Source organism: Enhydra lutris, unplaced genomic scaffold, assembly GCF_002288905.1.
Source record: "Enhydra lutris kenyoni isolate GAN:26980312 unplaced genomic scaffold, ASM228890v2 scaffoldscaffold12, whole genome shotgun sequence".
NCBI classification, from domain to species: domain Eukaryota; kingdom Metazoa; phylum Chordata; class Mammalia; order Carnivora; family Mustelidae; genus Enhydra; species Enhydra lutris.
In genome coordinates, this window is record NW_019154096.1 from 71641327 (window position 1) to 71660897 (window position 19571).

Sequence of the window (19571 nt, forward strand, 5' to 3'; positions counted from 1 at the left end):
CCGAAAAAGGTGAGAGAAATGGGCGAAAGTGGGAAGCTGCGTGTTGGTCCCAAACAGAGCCCTGTTCGCTCTGCGTTCTTGAGTTCATCTCACTCAAACTGTCTGAAAAGAGTGAAATGTGTACTAGCTGGCCACGCTCTAGGGGTGTAGGTCAGAGTCAATCATAGGTTTTTCTGGACCCCAAATACCTTTGCTTTTGAATCTGGATTTATTTACACGGAGAGGCCCCAATGATCCAAGAGCATCCCAAAGCCATTGATTGCTGGAAGGTGATTTTTTTTTTCTCTGCATTTTGGGGTAGTGGTGCCTTAAAGCTTGAATTGGGAGATGGACTTTTTTAGTCACGTGTGGAGAGAAATCCCCTTCTTACCATCTATTTCTATGTATCGTCCCAGAAGCAGCCCCGGGCCTGGCCTATCCACCTTACCTTCCATTCCCAAGAAGGAAGCTCCAGATGCCCCAGACGAGGTCATCTCGGATGCAGCCAGAAGCATGGGAGGAGCAGAAAGGTCAGTGAAAAGGGGTCAGTCTTTGCAGAACCATGAGGCCTTCATCGGAAGACACGAGGAGAGGCAGAGGAGAGTTCTGTTTACACACGAGTCTTTACATAAGCAAGGAGCAAAGAGCCTTCCCCATTCTTTATACAGGGAAAGCAGTGCCCAAGGTGATGGAAAGCTCCACTGTTATCCTCGGGATGGAGTGAATTTCACATCTGAGCTTATTACCTTAAAAAAAAACCAAACAGCCTTACTGAGATGTAATTCACATACCATATAGTTCATTCATTTAAACTGTACAATTCAGTGGCTTCTCAGAGTTGTGCAAACATCCCTACAATCAACTTTAGAACCTTGTCATTCCCCTCCCTCCAAAGAAACCCTGTACCCCTTGGACATCACATGCCAACCCCCAGCGCTAGATAAGCACTAATTTGAGGCCAATGGGTTCAACCCTGATTGAGTCTCCGGAGCAGGAACGTCGTCTCACCAACCCCAGTCACACTCCAGAGAGATCTCGAGAGTAGGGGACAAACGACGGACGTAACCATGAATGCCGGACCCTCACGCGTGTGTGAAGTGTGCCTCCTGCGCCTCTCCTAAGTGAAATGCCACCGAGGACTGTAGAAAAGCAGCTGCTGAGACGGGAAAGGGAGATATTGTGAACATCCTTAGTTAGACCTCTGGCTGTTCTGGTGCTCTGTGTGTGTGCTTGTGTGAGTGAGTGTGTGTGTGCATGTGCGTGTGTGTGTGTGTGTGTGTGTGTGTGTGTGAGTAGAGCAGGGTTGGACTTTAAATTAGTACCTGGGGCAGCCCAGTGTATCCTACCGAACAGCTGCAGGCACGTTAGAAACGATTTGATTCACAGTGTGCGCACGTGGAAAGAATGTGTGATCACCTGTTTTTCGAGTCTGAGCGCTTCCCCCCACCCCCGGCTGCCTCTCTGCCCTGACCAGGGCACCTCCTGTAACTCTGGGCCGGCGAGATGCAGGCGCGTGCTGGCCAGGCAGGGGCAGGAGTAAGGGACAGGGACACTTGTCTCTGTTGCTGATGTAGCACCAGAATCCTCCCATGGCCCTTGCTGGTCCGTCTGTGTGAAGCTCCCAGTTCACCCAGGACAAATATCTCATAGGAAAATCCTCTCCCTCCCCCCGGATAAGATATTAACACCCCTCCCAACGTCCCTGGAGGTGTTACCCCTTCTTGGAGAACTTGGGGCCAGACGTATGTACAGTCGTTCAAGAAACGGTTCAGGGCTGATCGTTCTAATTGCTTAAACGTTTTATTTATTTATTTGTTTGTTTGTTTTTTTATGAAATCTTTTTTTTAAGATTTTATTTATTTATTTGACAGAGAGAGAGATCACAAGTAGGCAGAGAGGCAGGCAGAGAGAGAGAGGGGGAAGCAGGCTCCCCGCTGAGCAGAGAGCCGGGTGCGAGACTCGATCCCAGGACCCTGAGATCATGACCTGAGCCGAAGGCAGAGGCTTAACCCACTGAACCACCCAGGCGCCCCTGCTTAAACATTTTAAATCATAATTTCTAAATTAGTATTAGAACTCTGTAAGGAATAGAAAAGTATAAGGAACGAGGGGCGCCCGGGTGGCTCGGTTGGTTGAGCGGCTGCCTTTGGCTTGGGTCATGATTCCAGGGTCCTGGGATCGGGCCCCGCATTGGGCTCCCTGCTCAGCGGAGAGCCTGCTTCTCTCTTTCCCCCTCTCCCTGCTGCTCTGCTTACTTGTGCTCTCTCTCTAGCTCTCTGTCAAATAAACAACAAAAAAAAAACAAAAAAAAAAAAAATAGAAAAGTATAAGGAACGAGAGAAAAGGCCACAACCTCACCACCTAATGATTGCTGGTGTTTATGATGTGTATTTTCAGCCACTGTTTTCTCTATCTGAACATCTGCACAGTGCTCTCTCCCTTTGCCGTCAGAACTCTGCAAGCCTCTCTTCGTGGCTGAAGGCGTCTGACTTAGCACTTCACTGAGCAGCGGACATTTTGGTGGGTTCCCTTCGCCCTGATGGAGGGTCTGCTAAGGGGTAGACTCTCAGACTCTCTCGATTTGGCAGCTGCTCGTCCCCTGCGAGCAGAGGTGTGCTGTGAGTGCAAAATACATCCCAGGGCAGTGAAGACTTCGTATGGGAAAAAAAAAAAAAAAGAACATAAAACAAATCATTCATAGTTTCTATGCTGGTATATGTTAAAATAATATTTCGGGTGTATTGGGTGAGAATATATTATTAAATTCCATTTCACGTGTTTCTTTCCCCTATATTCTAATGTGGCTACCAAAACTTTTAAAATTACATATGTGACTTTGGCATTTGTGGTTTGCATGTGTGACTCACAGTCGACTTCTGGTTAGATCATTTGGCTCCAGAACACGCACTGCCCTGGTCCTTGACGGAGGAGGGCTGGCCTTTCCTGTCCTTTGGGTTCTTGGGAAAAATGCCTGCCCCTGTCTCACTGGCTGAGGATTTCCAGAAAGAATTCCGAATGGACCCTCCGCCCCAGCCTGCCAAGTGGGGTGACCTTCAACTCCCCTCCCTCTAGGGGAATTACGGGGGCAGCGACATCCGGGCAAATAAGCGGCCACAGATTCCAACTTAGGCTCGGTAGACCATCAGAGGTCTCCCGGACAATAGAGCTCCGTCCAACAGAAACAGGATGCGAGCCATGTATGTGATCTGAAGTTTTCTAAAAGCCACATTCAAAACTAAACAGAAACAGGTAATATTAATTTCAATAACATATTTTATTCCACCCAGTATATCACAAATATTAAAATTTTAACAAGTAATTGATATAAAGATGATTAATTTGAAATTCTACCTTCTTGTTTTCATACGAAGTCTTTGAAAGCTGGTGTGTATTTTATGCCGTGGTGCATGATTTGGACCAGTCACATTCCAAGTAGTCAACAGCCACAAGTGGTGAGGGGCTGTTCTACTTGACACCACAGCCTCTCCCAGAGCTCTGACACCTGTCAACAATGAGTTCCAAGCCTTCCCATAGGGAGCCCAAATGCCCACATCTCTCTGCCTAGCACCCTTGTTCCTACAGGTTAAACAAACGTTGGAAACACTTCTGGCCTTGGGGGGAAGAGGCTTAGGACCTCTGGTGAATCCTTTGGCCACAAGGGAGCTGTGCAGTGGACCTGGGCGGGCCTCAGAGAGAGTTCAGCCCAGGCCAGGGGGCACACATCCTGGGGAAGAGCAGGTGTTGTGAAGGTGAAATTCAGCAGTGGCCTGGGGTCGGTTAGGAGGCCACACAACAGGTAGACGCTGCCAAGATCTGGGTGGGGATAGATTTCAAAGCAGGGGCCCCAGATTCACACCACAGCTCTGCCCATTAGTTACATCTGTAACCTCAGTTTTCCCATCTGTAGAATGGGGAGGACATCTGTCCCTGCTTCATGGAGTTGCTGTGAGGGCTGAGATCATCGTTTCCAGCACAATTCTGGCACGTTCTAGTGCTTGCTGGCTGTTCCTGAGTGCCTTTCTGTGGTGTGGCCTGTTCTTGTGCTGTGACCTGAATGGCCATGTCTCCTCCTGTGGAGACTGTTCTCCTCAGGGTGAGGTTCCAACCTGGCTGCTTCCTTTCCTCGTGCTGAATTCTTCGTCTGGGAAAATATCTTAATGACTCAGGAGAGTAAATTCTTTCTTACCCCCTCCAGGGTAGCCCACAGTGATTTGCTTCAACTTGGAAGTTTGTGAGATGGTGTTTTATTATAAAACCTTATGAATATCTTTCGTTGCGTACCATACTATATTGTATGGAGTTGCCCCGGGAAGAGCAAAGCAAACCGAAACCAATGTTTCTAGTCTCTTCTTGGTTATCAGGTGATGTGCATCTGTTGAATTTACTGAATTTTGAAGATTCTGTTGACTTGAAAAGAGCTGATACCATGGATCAGGTTCAGTGTCTTGGAAATGTCTCTTTTCTACCTCGGTGACAGGATAGTATGGGAACCCAATCTCATATACCTGTAAGATGTTAGGAGCACAAGTATGTTTACTGCTTTATTTCCCTGATTTTGAAGCCCACTTGGCACTTCTGGTGGATACGCTCTGGGTATCCTGTGGCTTTGTCGTCCCCCACACCGGACGGGTACATGTGCGCCCCGTTCTGGGAAGCAGGTGTTGATTTCTACCACTGTGTGGTCTCTGCCTCTGGAAGAGCCGGGGGCCTTCAGGCAGCCTTAATTTATTTTTAGATTGTTCTACAGAAAGTACTTGAATAGATTTCAACTTTGTACATATATGACTCTCTTCCTTGTGGATGGAAAATCTAGACTTGGGTATTCTGATGACGTACCATGAATGGTGAGGGCTGTAGTGCCGGACCTGTCTTGGATATCCGCAAGCTTGCTTTGCTGAATATTTATTTACAGTGGTCTTTTTCTTTTCCATTTGGGGAAATGGTTGGAAAGCTATCCTTTCCAATGAGTAGTGCATTTTGAGAGGATTAAATTATTTCCAGATACTCGGGGTCCTAGTGCAGACCTAGGCTAAACCATGAAGGACAGTTGGGTTGAAAAGTTGAAGGAGGTCAGGAGAGGGAGAGAACAGAGGGAGATGATGGGTGTTGTGCCGAAGAAGTCCCCGCCGGGCCTGAGAGCCTTGCTAGAGTCATCCTTAACCTTCCTCCCACACTCGCTCCCCACTCGCTCTCCACTTCTTCCTTCTCTCCCCTCCTTCTAAAATTACCAGCTGTGACACCGTGTTTCAAGTTTAAGAATAAGGTTTCGAGGATGGCCACAGCTGTGTAAATTAAGGAAAAGAGGGTGGGGGGAAGGATTCAAGCATAGGTCTCTTAGTAGATAAAACCAGGACAACGGATCCCCCTCTCCACCGAGATCCTTCTGGGTTGGCATTTGTATTACTTTGTTTAGATTATTTTAAACTTTTTTTTGAGAAGTGTTGGGTTGTGGCAGAGCCCAGCAGAGCTCAGGCACCCCCATGACTTGGAGCAAAGTTCTCTCCAAACGGGAGACAGTAGAGTAAGACAGACCCATTCGTATCCCACCAGTATCTTACTGGCTCAGCAACCTTGGATGAATGGCTTCACTCTTCAGTCCTCTCGTACCTGTAAAATGGGAACCCCCCCCAAAAAAACAAAAAACACTTCTGTATTAGGGTTGGAATTCGGGTAGGCTTGGAATGTTTCCAAAGCACCTGCTATCGTGCCTGGCATGCGGTCGGTGTATAATAAAAATGGAACCTTTCTAATTCCAAATGTATGTGTTTATAAGCATTCTGGCACTTACACAAAGGGAAGACACGGCCACGGTCCCTAAATGAAATAGTGCGAGCCCCCGCGGGAAGAGGGGGGCTGCCACCGGGGAAGGGTCGTTTCTGGCGGTTCAGCCTGTCTGCAGCTACACGTCTGTCTTGTGTAACCTTGCTGGGCTCAAAAGGAGCTTGTTACAGGATTCAGAGGTCCATAGGAGCTAAAGGCTCTTCCAATGACGTGGATTTATAGTGTTATCGACAGCTCTAGTCACTATGAGCCGTCACATATAAAAGTCAAAGGGCCTTTTAAATTGTAGCCTTGATGTTCAGAAGCTTTTGTGTTCCATAATTGAAATGCATTTTCCTGGAGGTGAAGCTGTCCTTTGCAAGCTCAACAGGTCACTTTGGAAAGCCAGAAACCGTGCGTACAGGGCACCGCACAAAGCGTGGCGGGGGCTGGATTTCCTGCCGTGGCTTCAGGCTCTTCTGGGTTTTTGAGCTGCTCTGCCCTGTGGCACCTGGACCAAGGTGGGGAGGAGCCGCTCGCCGCCACTTGAGAAACTTGTTTCCGAGCTGGGTGGTGATTTTCCAAATGAATGTGTCCGCACTGAGCAGGCTGCTCTTCTGGAACCTCTCATTACGGCCACTGGCGGAAGCCCTACGGCGCGGCCCTGGGTGCAGCAGGGTTTGAGAAATGGGTATTTTGGACTCTGGCTGTTGATTGCAGGAAGGAAGCTCGGGGGGATTCTCCCTGAGGCTCAGAATAGGGAAGGGACAGGAAGCCAACTGGCAGGGAGCTAGGACCAGATTCTGGGCCCCGATGGCCTCTGATGGCAGATTTCCCCCTTGATGCCTGAACTGAGCCAAGGGCTCTCCCACAGGGAGGGGCTGCTCTTTCTAGCCAGGCCAGCCGCCCCGCACCTGCTTCTAGGCTTTGAGAGAAGAATTCTTAGTTCTAGGGTGGAGTAAGCACAGCCCTCGAATTTGACAGACCTCAAGCTCCAGCTCGAGTTCTAGCTCTGCGACTGGGGGCGTCACCCTCTGCACCTGTTTGCTCACCGGCAGAACAGGGGCTCGTCACTCTCCCAGCATCGTAAGGATTCCATGAGCCACTCTGTTCGGAATGCCTGACACAAAACGAGGGCTCGATGTGAGTCTCCTTCCACTCAGGCCTCCTTCTGGCCCAAAGTACCTCCACACCCAGCACCTTCCTTCTCTGTCAGAGAAATCCAGCCCCTCAGTAGGGGCTGTTCATGGACCCGATAGCAGAGGAGGAAGGGGAGGCTCGGGCATGCGGTATGGCTTCCTCAAGGGCAGAGAGCTCATAAGAGCTGGAGCCGGGGGGCTAGAACCTCTCTTCTGGAAGGTGTTTCACAGCTCAGCTTAGACCCCTGACATTAACTTATCAGCCAGGTGGAATCTTGGCGAGGTTACTCTCTGCGACAGTGCCGTCCACTAGAACTTTCTACGGTGATAGAAATATTCTCTAACTCTTCTCTCCAGTATGGCTGACCCTCACTACATGGGGCTCCTGAGCCCCTAAAATGGGGACCCTTGAAAATCAAGCGTCAGTTTCTGGGCGAGGTGGATTCAGGGCCACGGAGGAAATGAACTGTGAATTGTACTGAACTTTGATTATTTAAAATTGAAGTTGGACAAGCCACTCGGGGCTAATGGCTTCTGCAGGGGAGAGCCCAACTCGGAGACGTTGTTTCTTCACGTATCCAAGCGAGATGAATCATCACCATCAGAGCTGGTGTGGATTCCAGAAGGTTCTACATGTGCAGCCCGGCCGGGGCTAGGGCGCCTGTGGGCGGTGAGTGAGCACTCGTTTCCCCCCTTGGCTCTGCAAGTGGCAAAGCCAGGGAGCTCTGTGTCCGGAGTAGAGCCTGGCGTACAGTCACAGCAGCACAGATCAGCAAGAGGCGTCTCGAGCCCCTGAGCCAAGCCGGTTAACCCCGGGCCAGCCAGAGGTCCTGGCTTAGCCAGCATAACCTCATGCCCAGGCCTGGTGTGGAGGCCTCAGGGAATCCAGTCAACTAGCTCTAAACAGTGGCACTTAACCTCCCCGCCCACGCCTCCCCGCCGGCCCCACCTGCGTGGAGCAGAAATGGGTTCAGGACAGATACTGGCCTTCCACTTGCCCTGTCTGCACCGTTCTTGTGCTGAGAAGCTGGCAGGGCCAGAGAGGCTGCCTAGAAGCATGGGGGGTCGGAAGGCCCCAGCTAACTGCCACGCAGCCTCCCTCCCCTTTCTTCTCAGGGCTTGTTAAGTTGTTCAGCGTTAAATATTTTAGCAGCCTGATGATTCAGACCCTGACTGTGAAAATGTTTCTGTTTCCAGGGAAGGCCCTGGCACAGGTCTGAGTACTGATACTCTTAATGCCCTTTCCTTTTGCAAAATGGGCAGTGTTTGTTTGGGAACAGAAACCTCAGGGGAGGGGTGCATCTATTCCCTGGGAGAGGGGAGGGTAAGCCATGAGAGGACCACAGTGCGTGGTGGACTTGTGTCTCAGCCCAGGAACCCCCATCCCGGGGAAGCAGGGAGACTGGGCCCCCGATGCTGCCCCACGTCAACCAGGAGGGCCAGACGGGGAGGGACCAGAGTGAGGCGGAGGAGGAAAGCAGACTGGAGGGGGATGGGGCATGTTAGGCCACCTGAGTTCAAATACACATCTTCACTCTCAAGGCCCTGTTGGTTGGTCAAGTGACTACTCTAAGCCTCTGCTTCCTCATAGGTACATGGGAGCCGCTGATGTCTCTGGGGAGTTAAAGAGGTGTTTGTTTTTTATTATTTTTTAAAAATTTATTTATTTGAGAGAGAGAACGAGAGAGCACGAGCAGGGCAGGGGTAGAGGGAGAAGCAGACTCCACCCTGAGCAGGGAGCCCAATGCGGGAGTTGATCTCAGGATCCCAGGATCATGACCTGAGCCGGAGGCAGACACCCAACCAACTGAGCCACCCAGCACCCTGAATGGAGGTTAAAGGAGGCAAGACACAGAATACTCTGCACAGAGCCAGCTTTCTTTCTTTTTTTTTTTTAAGATTTATTTATTTTGAGAGAGAGAGAGAGCAAGTGAGAACATGCAGAAGGGAGGGGCAGAAAGGGAGGGAGAGAGAGTCCCAAACAGACTCCACGCTGAGTGTGGAACCTGACGCGGGGCTCGATCTCCTGACCCCGAGATCATGACCTGAGCTGACACCAAGAGTCCATGGCTTAGCCCACCGAGCCCCCCAGGAACCCCAAGCCAGCTTTTAGTAGCCAGTAGCTGTGACTGTTACAGAGCTGGGCGCCTTTCAGCTCTCAGAGAGCCCAGGAACAAGGTCCCTGAGAGGCACGGAAGCCAGCAGGCAGCTCCATCCCCACCACTGGCTCAGCACTTACCCAGCAAATACACCCAGCCTGGGTGCTTAGAAGGGAAGTCAAGGTCTCTTTCCTTAGAGGAGAGCTGAACCTGCATGCAGGCTTCTCTGCTGGGAAGATGGTTGGGGTAAACGGATGGGTGGGTTGACCGGCTGCTGGTAATACCAGCATGCAAGTTGGTGACTCCTAGCTCAGTGCTCACATGCTCTGAAGGGATCAGGTTGTTCACTAGGTCCGGTCTACTCACTGTGCCTTCTCCAGGGGACTGTACTTCCTTCCTCTCCCTGGGACTCTGTATTCTCCCACATGGATGAGGAGTTGGGGGTCACGATTCTGAATCTTCTGTTTAGGGGTGCTTCCTTGGATACAAGCTTGATCATCTCCAGAGGAGGGTGGGGTCCTGGCTGGTGGCCAAGAGAAAAAGCCACGATCTTGTTTCTTTGGGAATGTTAGACTTGCAGACAAGGCTTTCGGTTCCCCAGGATCTGTTACTCTGCGTGGCGGGCAGTGGGCACTCCATAAGCACTTGCTGAATAATTCAACCCGAGTGACTATCTGGTGAGTTGGTGGCTTCCTGTCCTGGAAAATCGGGTCAGACGGGACTGAGAGGCGGACGCTGGGTCTCACTTCCAGCTCTGCCATTAGCCGCTAAGCCAGTTCCTTAGCCACCCTGAGCCTCAGTGTCCTTGCCTATAAAATGTGTATAACACGAGGGTCTACCACATGGACATATTATGGAGATTGCACGAAACTAAAGTGTGTAAAGAGCTTAGCAGAGTGCCTGCCCGGTATGCAATAAGTACTTAAAGATCAGGGATAATTGTTTCTATTGTTAGTCTCATTGTTACCATCATAATTTGAATGAAGCTAATACTATCATCAAGGCAGGTTACTGGTAAACTTGTGTTTTGACACATGGGCTAGCTGAAATTTGCTGAAGTTCATTTGCATCTGCTTTGGATTCTTGGGAATGGGTCACTACCATCTAAAGATACCTCCCATCCCGGAGCCACCAGCCTCCCTACCCGGGTGGCTTCTATGTTGCAACATTATATCTGATGCAAGGTCAAGCCATCCAGCAAAAGCGGGGAATGCATTCTTCCCCTTGGGGAACTCGGGCTTTGGGGTTAACCTCTTGCCAAGAGTGGCTGCAAAGAAGCTGAAACCTAACATTTGTGGGAGGGAGGGAGCGTCTGTGTGGGTGAGCCCAGCTGGGGCTACACCACCGGGACGCAAGCCCCGAATGCATCTTATGGGACAGATTGCCCTGACTTTTGGCCCAACGTTTTGAGCTGCTGGCCCATCCCAAACCTCCTAGAGGAAGGGGCAGGGCTGCAAACTGTCTGTCCTTGCCTAACAGCCAGACAGCATAGCATAGCATGATGGCTACAGGAGGAGACCCTTCCTGGCAGGTGACCAAACCTCTGGAATTCAAACATGCATGGCCGGCGTTGGCAGAAAGTGAGATTCTGGGGGAGCAGGGAGTACAAGGCACGGCGTGAGGTCTCAGCTCCAGGCCAGAATGCCTTTCCGGGCCACCTAGGAAGGATGTCTGACTCTGCCTCCCGAGTCATGAGAGCAGGGGTGCTCACCCTTGGAGACGGGTATGACCTCATGCCTGGCTTCAGGGATTCGCAGTCATGAACCTGGTACATTCAGCCTCCTCATTTTACAGATGAGAAACCCGATACCCAGAGAAGGTGTGTGACTTCCTTAAGGACACACAGCATATCCCCAGATCACTAGTCCAACTCCTCTTGAGTGCAGTTCTTCTGGCCTCAAGACCATGGTTCTTTTCCACAAACCCACTGGATGGTTGTGAGTAAGCATCACCCTTGCCAAGCCCGGAAAGCTGCCCAGGTGAGCCAGGTTTGCACTGATGTCACAGACTGTTTCCTTCAGGGGCTGGTCATGGCTGAAAGGAATCCTGTGCTCGGGTCGGCTCTGAGAAAGCAACACAGGCAGGCTCGCTCCGGCTTTTTTGCAAAGTAAGCTGCCGCCTGGCGCTGGCTTTCCCTTCGCTTGTGGCTGGTGGCATTTGCAGGATGAGTGCAGCCAACCTGCTGTGAAACGTGAGTTGGACAAGAGCTCACGGATTCTCTAATTTGCCACGATCTGGGGAGGGTGCAGATGTGGGTGGGGAGGGCAGTCTCGGACGAGAGTTCAAGAGAAAGTTCTGTGAAAACGTGAGCATGGTCTCCTAGCTGAGTGTGTCTGTGTGAGCGGTTTTCTAGGAAACGCTCAGGGTGGTTTCTCTCTAAATTTCTTTCAAACAGTTGAGTCATGAGGGCTTGGGAGGTAAAATACTGTTTCTGTAAAGATTTCATTTTTTTGGAATTTTAAAAGATTTTATTTATTTATTTGTAAGAGAGTGAGAGAGAGAGAGCGCACTCAAGTTGGTGGGGAGGGGCAGAGGGAGAGGGGGAAGCAGACTGCCTGCTGGGCAGGGAGCCCAATGTGGGGCTTGATCCCAAGACCTCAGGATCATGACCTGAGCCGAATGCAGACGCTCAACCAACTGAGCCATCCAAGTGCCCCTTTAAAGATTTTATTTGTAAGTGATCGCCTCACCCAACGTGGTGCCCAAACTCATAACCCAGAAATCAAGAGTCCCATGTTCCTCTGACTGAGCCAGCCAGGCGCCTGGAGAGAAAACCCTCTTTCCCAACATGGCAGGGTTTAGCTTTGCTTTTGCACAAGCATAGGAAGTTTATCCACTAGAAACCACCAGGCTTTGTGTTGAATTGAGGTTTATACCTCCTATCTGGTTCCTGTTTTATCTTCAGTGGAGGGTGATTCTTCTGCAGAAATGTCCCCTGTGGGGGCCGTTTTGGTTCTTCAGGACCTTCCTTTGCATTCTGCTTTCGGGAACTCTGACCCGATGCGATGTGGGAGGTGGTCACACCTTCCTGATCCTTCCCGCTGTCCTGAAAAACCATCAGCTCTACAAATCCAAGGAAGGGCATTCGTGCCTTCTCTTCTCTTCCCTTTTCCTTTGACATAAAATGTGGGGAAACGTGTAAACACAGAGGCAGGCCCAGATTCCACAGGCGTTGCTGGTGGGAGCTCCAACATGGCTGGGAGGTGCCGAGCAGACGCACCAGCTCTGGTCTCAGGGGGACCCTCCACCTGCCCTGCACCTCCCACCCTGCGTCAGCCCTCTAGGGACCACCTTCTTGTTCAAGAGACCAGAGAGGCAAATGGAGTGTCTGTGAAACCCTCTTCCTGCTCCAGCTTTGCAGGACACCTCTCCCCTTCCCCTACCTCAGTAGCAAGAGTCTTTTCTGTAACCTGACCACGATTTGAGACACAGACAAATGTGCTACAGTTTATCTTCTAGGATTTCATCCCTTACAGAAGAGCTTTGGGCTCTTGAGCTGGACAGATCTAGGTTCAGATCTGTCACTTACTCATTCTAGGACCTCAGTCAGATTGCTTAGTCACTTCAGACCTTAGTTTCCTCATCTGTAAAATGGGCATAGCATGAGTACCTACCTCTGGGGGATTCAGTGTGGTAGTGTAGCTCGGGGCTGGCACAGGCGGGTCCTCGATGGATGTCCGTCGCCTTTGGAGAGTGAGGCCTCTGAGGACTGGTTGTGGGCTTGGTCCTGTTCCTTAGCACAACGGGCTGCGCACAGTGGGGACTCCACTGATGTTTGTAGAGTGACTGTATCGTGTCCGGCGGTTAGAGGGCACGTGTATTTGACACATCCCTCAAAGCTGTCTTTGGGCCAGGTTAGTTTGACAACACAACAGAGTCACTGTGGTGATAAGCCAGTCACTCGTCCATTTATTCATTTGTTCAAGCCGTATCTTCAGCTGGGTGCTTGAGGCAGGGTTTCTCAGGCTTAGCACCATTGACACTGGGGCCTGGGTCATCGCTGGGGAGGACTGTCCTGTACATGGTAGGATGTTCAGTCGTCCTAAATGACTGTGGCATACTCCAAGTTGGGATGATCAAAAATGTCTCCCGACTCTGCCAAAGGCCCCTTAGAGAGCCGAGCTGTCCCTGGAACGCCACTGCTCTAGGGCTGTGCCACTCATGATGTGGATACTGATCCCAGCAGCCTTAACAGCCCCTGTGAGCCTTTTTCAGATAGGCAGACCCTCAGGCCCTACCCCAGACCTGCTGAGTCAGAACCAGTGCTCTAGAAGGTGCTCAGTGACTCGTTCACACCTCGGACTGCAGACGCTGCTGAGTTCCTGCGCCACCCTGTGAGTAACAAGGATCTGGGGTGCTGTGTCCAACCTCGGCTGCACGCAGAAATCTCCTAGCGAGATTTAAAAAAAAAAAAATACTGATGCCTGGGTGCCACCGCCGGAGTTTCTGATTTAGCTGATAGAGGGGTGGGCCCCGGGCACAGGGAAATGTCACAGCTCCCCGGGGGATTCTATTGGGCAACAAAGTTCGAGAACTGCTGGTCTAAAGGACATAGAAGCAAGTCAAAGACTGGGGCTTCAGATGCTTGTCTGGTGGGGAGATGAGATGTCTACGTCATCATTCTAATCATAGAATGAAGCCACGTAGACTCAGCCACGCCTTGTGACCACCCCTCACTCCCAGCCCTCCAGACCCTCCAAATATATCGTGGCTAACCTTCAAATGTTTTATTTTTTCACTCTTACCCTGATATCACACCGATATTGGACTCTGACTCCTGGAGATCATTTTTCTACCCAAGAAGACAGTCCAGTGGGCAGAGCTTTGCTTCCCATTTAATCAATCATATACAGTTAGGACAAGGCCAAGTTCAAATGCGGGCTGAGCTGACCACACGTTCAGGCAATGTGGGCCTGTGTGTGAAGTAGGCTTTGTGTGCACTCCAGGAAAATTCCAAGGCCCCATCTAGAAATTCTAGATGAGGCTAAGAAGTCATGTGGAGAGCTGCCCCCAGACATTTCCTGCATGTATTTTGGGTTCCGGCTGACATTTCATCTTAGCATGGGTGGAGATAATGGCCGAATTTTTCGAAGGCCTGAATCCCGCCTACAAATATTTCTCTCCGCCCATACAACTAAGTTTTGATGCGTTGCAGCCCAGGAATGTACCTCGCTGCTTGGACAGCCCTTCATGGAACGTGAGGACTTTTCTGAGAAGCCCAAAGCAGTGATTCCTTCTAGAAAAAACTAACAAAGAAGAACAACAAACTTTCTCAGAGTTTACTAGTGAAGCAGAACTTACTTTATGAGTATGAGGGCTGAACTCACATGACAGGCCGGCCGCTAGTCCTGGCTACCTGGTGGCGTATTTTCTGCCCACAGGCTCGGAGTATGTAAACATAACATGAAGCTTCGCTCTTCGTCACTGCGGGCTGGTTAGGAGCTTGGGTTCGTAGACGCGCAGCCTGTATGTCAACGTGGTTCTGCCAGGTGTGAGCTGGGGCCAGAGACCTCCAAGGCTGTTTCCTCCTTTGTCAGCTGAGGACAATAGCCACAAAGTCCCATGGGAGGATGAAACGAGAGAAGAGAAGAAGCCATTTAGCAGAGAGCCAGCTGGGTGCCAGATGCTGACAAACGGTAGTGAATATTATGGTAGTCATTTTAAAAAGTGTTTCAATCACCCTTTTGGTTTCCTTTATCTGACTGTTAAGTGGGGAAGGCAGAGAGGAAGTCGTCATGGGGATGGTATGTTGCCACCCTTCCAAGCTGACGGTCGAAGGGACAGCCCTCTAGGTGAACATGCTTTAGGGATTTGGGTTTCTGGGGGCAGGGTGAAGGCCTGAGGTTTGCCTTGCTGCAGAAAGATGGGCCTGAAGGTGCAGTGAGGTCCTGGGCAGACAGGCTGAGGGAGTCTGGTCCCCGAGGAGGGGACTCCTCTGCCAGGACAGGGCCAAGGTGGCAGTGATGAGCCCTGGGCTGAGAGTCAGCACAGTGGGACAGGACGAAGCCCACTGTCAGGGTGGGGAGTGGGGGAGACTCAGTTTTTTGCCCTCAAGCAGACCACACTCTGGTTCAAGAGACAACACACAGGCATTAGAAGATTACAAGAGTGCAGGGCCCTAACCGTCTTTGTATTTCATCTGCTAATCGCTGTAGGTGGCCCCCAGCACTTACCTGGAAGGCAAGGAGTTGGTTACTTCTGTCCTCGCCTTTCTCTCTCCCGGGACCGAGGAGGACCTAACACTGCCGGTGCTCGAGGAATATTTGTTGAATGAGTTGATCATAGACTTTGTTATCACAAAACGTTCCTAGGTATAGTCAAGAACGGATTTAATTCTCACGATCCAGAACAGTCCATTTCTCTTCTGTCCACTTTCCTTTTTTTCTTAGCTCAGTGTTTCAGCAGTGTCCTTCGGGCATGTACCACCCTGAAGACTTTGAACCTTATCCGTGGACCACTTGTATCATTACCTACTTACCGTTTTCCCTTATAGTGCTTCATTTGTATTTCACTATATTACTTTGCTTTGTCCTAGGCAATGTCTGTGACGTTATGGGCTTGGGGTGCTAATTATGTTTCATTCCTAATATGCTTTAAATGCATGATTATTAGGGACACCTGGTTGGCTCAGTCAGTTAATTCTGTGGCTTTGACTCAGGTCATGATCTCGGGGTCCTGGAATCGAGCCCCACATTGGGCTCTCTGCTCAGCAGAGAGCCTGCCTCTCCCTTTCCCTCTGCCTCCAGCTCTGCCTACTTGTGATCTCTCTCTGTCAAAAAAATGAATAAAATCTTTAAAAAGTATATTTATAAAAAATATTTATAAAAATATATTTAAAAAATCTTTTAAAAATATACTTATAAAAATATTTTAACAATATATTTATAAAAATATATATTCATAAAAATATATTTATTAAAATATATTTATAAAATATAAATATATATTTATAAAAAATACATAATTATTAAAATATCCTCATATGAGAAATCTGAACATGGTAAAATCTCCTTGTCCTCAAAAACTCTGCTCAAGTATTCCCTCTTCTGGAAAAGTCTCCCCGTACCTCTAGCAGGGCTGATTGAATATTCCCTTTCTGCCCCTGTCATGTAGTAGCCGATCCCTCATCTGGCTCTGGGAGTGAGCACAGGGACCACGAGGCATCTGACTTTGCACAGGACCCCCACATAGCAGCTACTCAATAAGCCATTTTGATCGACTGAATGAAACTCCTTGAGTTTACAAAAATGTACATTTCCTGGCTACATGTGGTGCCCTGTTATTCTGCGAGGACAACACGCTATCATTCAGGCGCCCGGTGTTTCTGAGTTTGTCCTCAGGAGCCCATCAACAATTCAGATACATGAACTTCCATTTCGATGCACACAAAGAGGCAGAGAGGCAGGCAGAGGAGGAGAGAGAAGCAGGCTCCCCGCCGAGCAAGGAGCCCGAAGCAGGACTCGGTCCCTGGACCCTGGGATCATGACCTGAGCCCAAGGCAGCGGCTTAACCCACTGAGCCACCCAGGCGTCTCCATCTTTCCTGTCTTATACATTTTGATACCCCCACGAGGACCTGGAACAATGAGTGCCGATGCTCATGAATATTTTATTACTTTGCAGGTGTTTATGGTCAGGCAAATTTGGGCACAGGTTTCTAGCCCGGCTTCCCGTTTTCATCTGGCTTGTCACTTCTTAACCAAAGCAAAATATTTTTGCCACAACAGAATATTAAACTGCAGACATATACCAATGCTTTCTTTAGTGCACAAGGCTGGGGGCATTTCCTAGGCACCAACTTCCCTTTGGGATTCCAGAAGACTCCCTTGGCAAATGATCTCCTATCTGCTCTGTGGTTTTTCATCGCTTTCTGCAGCCTTAGGTCTAGTCTCTACCAGAGGAGCCCTTCTCAACATCACAGTGGACAGTTCCTACTTTGGGTGGAAGTAACAGACAGCCCCATGCACGGAAACATCAGCAATACTAGGTCCATCATCTCACTGGGCAGGGAGTCCAGAGACAGGGCACTTTTAAGGGTGAATGGTTCATTAGCACATTTCATCTTCCCTTACACCCACACGGAGCATGTTGGCAGACATCCCCTTCATTGTTTCAAGCTGGCTGTGGCAGCCCCAGGCGATGTGCCCTCAAGACAATGCCAGGAGGCAGGAGGACATCTGGACAGGAGATAGGCCATCTTGTGTTTTCTCTAAAGAGTGAGGGAAATGTCACCATAAGCCCAGCTGACTTGCCTTCCTGTGTTACTGGCTAAGGGTGTGTCACGTCACCACACCTACGTGAATTGTTTGAGTATAAACAAGTAAGTCAATACGGAGAGGGAAGAGCAGTTTTGGAGACAACCAATGACTCCTGCCACGAAACCTTAGTTTCAGAGTTTCTCCAAGTGTAAAGGTTTGGAAGGCATCTCCATCCAGAATCTGCTTGTGAAAATGTACATTCTTGGGGCGCCTGGGGGGCTCAAGTGGGTTAAAGCCTCTGCCTTCGGCTCAGGTCATGATCCCAGGGTCCTGGGATCCCAGGGTCCTGGGATCGAGCTCCGCGTCGAGCTCTCTGCTCAGTGGGAAGACTGCTTCCCTCTCTCTCTCTCTCTGCCTGCTTCTCAGCCTATTTGTGATCTCTCTCTGTCAAATAAATAAATAAATCTTTAAAAAAAAAGCAAAATGTATGTTCTTGAGACCCCCCCTTTCCAGATCTCCTGAACCAGAATCTCTGTGAGCATTTTAACAATAACCCAGTGAGTCTTATGTGCACTGAGTTTCAGACCAGAGGTCTGGTGTTTGTGGTTGTCTCTCATTAATATTTACAGATTATAGTCGGTCCTTTTTCAGAGAGGATGAGAGAGCAAAATAAATAAATAAACAAATAAATAGTTCGCCTTCAAAGATTCTCTTCCCAGATTCTCTTCCCAATCTGTTTGGAGATTCAAACAGAACTATTAACTGATATAATGATGGTATCTAGGATTTGTTTCAGAATAATCTGGGTAGCAGAATAAGCTAGGTAGCTACCAACTACATTTCCCAGCTACACTGCTGGGAAACCAGCAATGTGAATGACACAGAACTGGCCACGATTTGATAATATTGAAAGTAGGTAATATACATAGGGTTCATTATACTGTTCTCTCTATTTACATTAAAAAAAAAAATCTCCTTTCAGACACCTTCTCAGTCACTCCACAGCCTTTAACATTGGATGTGTTACTCTCCTTGAGATTCAGGTTGGATTCTGGGAGCCCACTTGCACGAATTCTTTCCTAGAAAGCAGCGTTTGCACATTTTCATTTTCTCTCCAAATGAACCTTTGCTCCAAACAAAATCTTATGTGGAACCCAAAGTCGTGGCCCATAAAAGTGGAATAGTTGTGGTTACAGGTGCTGCGGGTGCCTCCTGTACAGGCTTTAGGGTAACCCCAGAAACCCCAGGACTCCAGAAGACAGGTCAACAGTGACTGCACAGCACGGCTGACAACACTTAGACTACATTTCTGCAGAGCCCTTGGTCTTGTCCTCAGACCCCAAAAATTCCTACGGCGTGAAGACTCTCACTCATGGAGGCAACTACTGAGGCACATGCTTTCTGCCTGTGATTCAGTCTTTCTATCTAGATTCCAGGGATCCCAAGCCAGAGGGCACAAACACACGTCTTTCCTCATCTGTATCAGCAGTGTGGTGGTACCCGGAGCTGGAGCAGCATGAGGCAGGCCGTGCACATTTACCGTAGCTTCAGGTTTACCATCTGGCCAGCGTGTCTGGCTGTAGTTGGGACCAGGGCTCGGTGGGTTGGCGGAGAGTTTCCAGTGTGGCTGTATCTCTATCAGGTGGCAGGATTTGACTCTCAATCCCCTATGATGTTGGGAGCTCTTGATTTCATCTTCTAATAGAGTATGTCCTACACTGGACCATGGCTCTGTCTGCCTGCTGGCTGTCCAACCCCACGGCACTGTTAGAGTAGGGAGATGCCCCGGAGAAGGGCTGGGGACAAGCCTTGCTCAGCCAGAGCATTCTCCTGCAAAGAGTGATCTTAGACTCTCTGTCTCTATTCCTAGAATCCAAGATACTTCTATAAAACCCTTCAAAGAGGAGTAAATCATAGTAATGACCAGATACCTACTGTGTCAGTTTCCTATCATATTGTGATAAATTACCACCAAATGAATGGCTTAAGACAATACAGATTTATTTTCTTACAGTTCTGTGGGTGAAACATCTGACCTGGGTCTTGCTGGACTAGAATCACATTGTTGGGGGTACGTTCCTTTCTGGAAGTCCAAGGGAAAAGTCCATGTCCTGGCTTTTTCTGCTGCCACATTTCTTGGCTTGTGGTGCACTTCCTCTACCTTCAAAACCAGCCCAGCATCTTCACATCTCTCTTTGTCTCTGCTTCTGTTGTTACCTCCCTTCCTGACCTCTCCTCTTCCTCCCTCTTTTGCTTCCAAGGACCCTTGTGATTACATGGGGCCCCACCTGGATAATCTAGGATAATCTTCCTATGTTAAGGTCAGATGATTAGCAACCTTAATTCCATCAATAATCTTAATTCCCCTTTGCCTTGTAAATTAATATAGTTACAGCC

The 19571-nt window shown here is 49.4% G+C and overlaps 1 protein-coding gene across 1 annotated transcript in view; it reads left to right on the plus strand.

Moving 5' to 3' along the window:
* Positions 1-18563, plus strand: part of LOC111145038 (transforming acidic coiled-coil-containing protein 2-like) — a 71459-nt gene extending 52896 nt beyond the window's left edge. The window contains exons 5-6 of the mRNA XM_022499651.1: positions 396-523; positions 18511-18563. Coding sequence (XP_022355359.1) covers positions 396-523; positions 18511-18563 — 181 coding nt within the window. The remainder of the gene's footprint in view (positions 1-395; positions 524-18510) is intronic.
* The last annotated feature ends 1008 nt before the right edge of the window (positions 18564-19571 follow it).